Consider the following 5,223-nt stretch of genomic DNA (forward strand, 5'->3'; position numbering starts at 1 on the left):
CCATGACCCAAATTAGTCTAACTCTTGAAAATCGATTTTTAATTTTCAGAATTTCACTGTGGAGCCTAAATATGAAATTATATATATATATATTTTATTTTCCAGCTTTATTATGGTTAAAATAAAGTAATATTAAATAATTTATAGTGTTAATAATATGCTTAGAATATATATTTTTACCCAAAAACCAATAATTATTCTAAATTATGAGGAATAATTAAAATGGAATTAATTTTTTAAAAATATAATTAGTTGTAAGATAAGTATTTAAATCAACATAATTATATATATATATTTTTTAAATGAAGACATTAAAATGATAGAACCAATAGCATATGCTTTTGGTAATTTATTTATGATGGACCACAATAATCTATCTTTACAAAATTCGATAAATTATATAATATTTTAAAGTAGAGTAGTTGAGACAAACGTAAGATGCTTAAACCACAACGTTAAGCAAGCATTATATAAGAATTTTGGATTTTAGATCTGATCTCACTCACCATCGTTAACAATAGAGCGTGGTTAATATTTTACCACAGTTAAATTATAGTTAGCTATAAAGCTTATTCAATTGTATTAATTAATTTTAAAATTATCATATTTTTACTCGATTTTCAAGTACCCGTAAATTATTTATTACTATTACGAAATACGATTCATGTATGTAGTTTTAGATTTTTTTTGTAATACACCGTAATATGCATTAAAATTTTAGTGTATAAGAATTACAATTTTGAATATTTTGTTTGTGTTTCAAAATTTTATGTATTGTTATATTTCGTTAGCACAATCAACTGACTTTTTTGAACTTTTTGAAAAAGTTTTGTCAACCAAATTAATTTTAATTATATATTATACGATCTAATTGTAATAACATAATATAATTTAGGAGATTAAATTAATAATTGACACTAAATTTTGTATTCAATAAACGTTAAAAAAAAAAAAAAAAAAAAAAAAAAAGGTATCGTCTTAGGCAGTAGCGAATCACATGTCACCAACGCCAATCTCACGTGCTCTGCTGCAAATTCTTAAGACCACCTCTGTCTTCTTCTTTTTTCCCAAATTGCTAGTCCCACGCTCCTAGAAGCGAGTGGTGACGGAAACAGTGGGGATTGGCCGTGGGGTGTATTTCACGTGACACCTAGTTGGATGAGAACATACTGGTTAGAGATGATGACGTGTACTGGATCCCCAGGCGTAACTAATTAAGATATTCCGTTGGTCACAGGTTAACAAATCTTCCAGTAAAGAAAATGGTGGCCTAATCAATTTACAGTTCTACCCTTATCTTCAAATTTTATCATTTTTTTTTTATAAATTTGAATTTTATTGATGTACGTAAATATTTCCTATATAAAAAGCATAATTTAATTATTTAATTAATATAAATAAATAATTTAATCAATTTTAAAAATTAAGTAAAATGCGACTCTATTCTTGTACAGTGAAAATAAAAAAATTCGTCATCCGCACCGTCTCTGGTCAAAGACAGGGGACAGTCCTGTCACTTCAACGAAGGGTATATTTGTCCATAAATTTCAAACCAATTTAAAAATCAAATCCCTCGCTAATCACACACCGTATAGAAGCCCATCTTTACCGTCCACATTACCCATCCAACGGCATCCAACGGTGCACATCTAAAATGGAGGGAACCAACGCAGACCGTCCGATCTCACCCTTTCACTATCCTCACTCTCACCCTGCATATATAATCCACTCTTTAGGACACATTTCCTCACCCAAAAAAATCTCATTTCTTCACTCTACTGCTCCGCTCCTCGATAGTAGATTTTTGAAGCAGTCCTAGATCTACGAGAGGTTAGTTTCTGTTCTCAAAATTTTTCACGCTAGATCTCGAATTTTGAACTGCTACATTATCGTTTACTATCAATTCACTTCATATATCTTTAACTGTCTGGTGCATCTCGTGGATCTCTGCATTGTGAAGTTCATGCTTCCTTTATGTATGATTTAGCTTATGTTTATCTGGATTTGGTCTTTATGTTGTTTATTTTCTTGTTAAATTTCTTATTTTTTGCATGTACTTCAGTTATTGGATTAATGAATTCGAGAAGATTGAACAGTATTATTGGATTTGTGGAGTTCGATGTTACTTTTCCTGATTCAACTGAGTTTTGTTTGCTCCCTGCGAAAAATTTCCAGATCTATTTGAGGTTTAGCCATTTTCTGTCTTTTTGTTCTGTACGTAGGAATTGTATGTCAATTTTTGTCTTGGTGCTCGGCGCTTCTGGCAGTGTCTTGAATAGTTTGAATTTTAATGATCTGCAACTTCACGTAGGCTAGAGAGTGTTCATAATTTGTAGAGGTGTCCCGATTCAAGTAGATTTCGCACTGTTTTGCATTATTATGTTTCTTTTTTGTCTTGTGAAGTAGGATAAACAGATTTAACACATTAATTGTGCTTGTCTTGCCATGATTTAGACTAATTCTGTATGCTATATTTAGATTTAATGTTTTGGTTGGCAGTTATTTGCTTTTTGCTTCGAGATCAACTTGATTTCTTAGTACAGCTAGATAAATGTAGTATATTCACAATTCCTTCTTGACGCAATTAAAGTTGATCTATGGAATGCAAGTATTTTTACTTTTAAATTCAACAGTATCACCCTTGATATTAAATTCTCTGTGTAATTATTTTGGTTGAATTTTGAACAATGCCTTTAAACTTTCTGCACTTACAATTCAGGTAAAAATGAGAGAGATCCTTCATGTTCAAGGTGGACAGTGTGGTAACCAGATTGGCTCTAAGTTCTGGGAAGTTGTCTGTGATGAACATGGCATCGATCCAACAGGAAGTTATGTTGGCTCTTCAGATCTTCAGCTGGAGAGAGTCAACGTATACTATAACGAGGCTTCTTGTGGAAGGTTTGTTCCTCGAGCAGTACTTATGGACTTGGAACCAGGCACCATGGATAGTGTCCGCTCTGGTCCATACGGACAGATTTTCAGGCCTGATAACTTTGTTTTTGGGCAATCTGGTGCTGGAAACAACTGGGCAAAGGGGCATTACACTGAAGGGGCAGAGCTTATTGATGCAGTGCTTGATGTTGTCAGAAAGGAGGCTGAGAATTGTGACTGTCTTCAAGGTATATGATTCACTTTGTGGAGTGTCGTTATTTGGAATATGAAGTGAGAATATTACTGTTATGTTTTCTCTAGCTATATTATATACCTGTTAATGCCTTGTTATTTGTCTTAGTAACAGCTATGACAGAAATATTGAATTGGTTTTTGATATTTTGTTAATTTTAATGGGTGATTCATGCCAAAATGTTATCCATCACTGCAGGTTTTCAGGTGTGTCACTCACTGGGTGGAGGAACTGGTTCTGGAATGGGTACTTTGCTTATCTCAAAAATCAGGGAGGAGTACCCTGATAGGATGATGCTTACCTTCTCTGTATTTCCATCACCAAAGGTCTCTGATACAGTTGTTGAGCCATATAATGCTACCCTTTCTGTGCACCAGCTTGTTGAGAATGCAGATGAGTGCATGGTCTTGGATAATGAGGCATTATATGATATCTGCTTCAGGACTCTTAAACTGACCACCCCGAGCTGTAAGTTAACATGAAAAAGTCCTTGATATGTTTCTTCTGATTATTTTCCCTGCAAGTTCAATGTGCCAGCTGCTGTTGCATCTTTGTGGTTCTATGCATGGGGTCCATGCCCTTTGTGGTTTGAACTGACATAATTAATCTTTTTTGAGAGAAATTTAGCTAGATTGACGTAATCATTAGTGGGACTTTTAACCTGTACTTCACTTTTAGAATTATCATGGTCTTTTTCTTTTAGCAAGATTTCTTGACCGGTACTTTGTATGCTATAAATTTTATTAGTTGAAAGTTCTGTGATGCAATAAACCCTACCTGACAAGGTAAATTTTCTGCATAAATTTGACTATTAATTTCAAATTTTTAATCCACTTGCAAGAAATGTAAATTTCCTTTTGAATTTGGTTTTTACCGTGCAAAAGATATTTAGGTTTTACTGATATTTTTGTTTCTTTCCTACTCTTTTAATCATGATATTTAGTCTTCTGGTTATTTTACTCTATGCCCCAAATGAGGCTGACTTCAGTTATATTCTTACAGTTGGTGACCTGAATCACTTGATTTCTGCAACCATGAGTGGCGTAACATGCTGCCTCCGGTTCCCTGGTCAACTCAATTCTGATCTCCGCAAATTGGCTGTGAACCTGATCCCCTTCCCTCGTCTCCACTTCTTCATGGTGGGGTTTGCTCCTCTGACCTCCCGTGGTTCCCAACAGTACCGTGCCTTGACCGTCCCAGAGCTGACCCAGCAGATGTGGGATGCCAAGAACATGATGTGTGCTGCTGACCCAAGGCATGGTCGCTACCTGACTGCCTCAGCCATGTTCAGAGGAAAGATGAGTACCAAAGAAGTGGATGAACAAATGATCAACGTCCAGAATAAGAACTCTTCATACTTTGTGGAATGGATTCCTAACAATGTGAAATCCAGTGTGTGTGATATTCCACCTAGAGGCCTCTCCATGGCATCCACCTTTATTGGAAACTCAACATCCATCCAGGAAATGTTTAGGAGAGTGAGCGAGCAATTCACTGCCATGTTTAGGAGAAAGGCTTTCTTGCATTGGTACACTGGCGAAGGTATGGATGAGATGGAGTTCACAGAAGCCGAGAGCAATATGAATGATCTTGTGTCTGAGTATCAGCAGTATCAGGATGCCACCGCGGACGAGGAAGGCGAATATGAGGATGAGGAAGAGGAAGAGGAACTGGAACAGATGTAAATGAGATATAAAATTATATTCAGTATAAAGCTGTGGAGCCCCGTTATTGCAGCATTATGGTATATCATATATACTCCCCTATTTGTTCCATATATGAATGAAAGATATTTGTTATGGAGTTTGTACTTGCTTAAGATGGTTGGGTCAGGTCAACATCTGCTTGGGCCGGTGAAAGGAAAATTGTTCCTTTGCTCCCCAAATCTCTAAGTATTGGCGACCTGTGGAAGAAGAAGTATGGTGGAATTTCATCAAATGTTTGGTTGTAGTTATATCTTATTCTAGCTGCTTTGAGTTCATCATATCCTTGTTATATCTTTTATTACTAGTGTCACCCAGCAGGTGTTCTTCTGTTTAGAATTTCAGCAGTTGATTGCTTGTTATTATAATTAAATCTAGCCTAGATTCCACGCTGTC

At 35.3% G+C, this 5,223-nt stretch overlaps 1 protein-coding gene across 2 annotated transcripts; it reads left to right on the forward strand.

Moving 5' to 3' along the window:
* The first annotated feature begins 1,678 nt into the window (after window positions 1-1,678).
* LOC110811257 (tubulin beta-5 chain) lies at window positions 1,679-5,223 on the forward strand. Of its 2 annotated transcripts, XM_088208984.1 has the most exons (5): window positions 1,701-1,830; window positions 2,063-2,186; window positions 2,720-3,119; window positions 3,323-3,592; window positions 4,127-5,223. In XM_088208984.1, exons 3-5 carry the CDS (start codon window positions 2,726-2,728, stop codon window positions 4,807-4,809), a joined length of 1,347 nt encoding a protein of 448 aa, XP_088065110.1. In that variant the 5' UTR covers window positions 1,701-1,830; window positions 2,063-2,186; window positions 2,720-2,725; the 3' UTR covers window positions 4,810-5,223. The 2 variants fall into 2 exon arrangements, with proteins under 2 accessions (XP_088065109.1, XP_088065110.1); XM_088208983.1 differs by lacking the exon at window positions 2,063-2,186 and having other exon boundaries at window positions 1,679-1,830.

Source organism: Carica papaya, chromosome 8, assembly GCF_054855325.1.
Source record: "Carica papaya isolate Zhongbai chromosome 8, ASM5485532v1, whole genome shotgun sequence".
Classification (NCBI taxonomy): Eukaryota; Viridiplantae; Streptophyta; class Magnoliopsida; order Brassicales; family Caricaceae; genus Carica; species Carica papaya.

Excerpts from the sequence above, each read along its gene's own strand:
- LOC110811257 (XM_088208983.1), top strand. The coding sequence starts at position 2,726 with ATGAGAGAGATCCTTCATGTTCAAGGTGGACAGTGTGGTAACCAGATT. Across the intron at positions 3,120-3,322 it reads GAATTGTGACTGTCTTCAAG|GTTTTCAGGTGTGTCACTCA; the intron begins GTATATGATTCA and ends CCATCACTGCAG. Across the intron at positions 3,593-4,126 it reads TAAACTGACCACCCCGAGCT|TTGGTGACCTGAATCACTTG; the intron begins GTAAGTTAACAT and ends ATATTCTTACAG.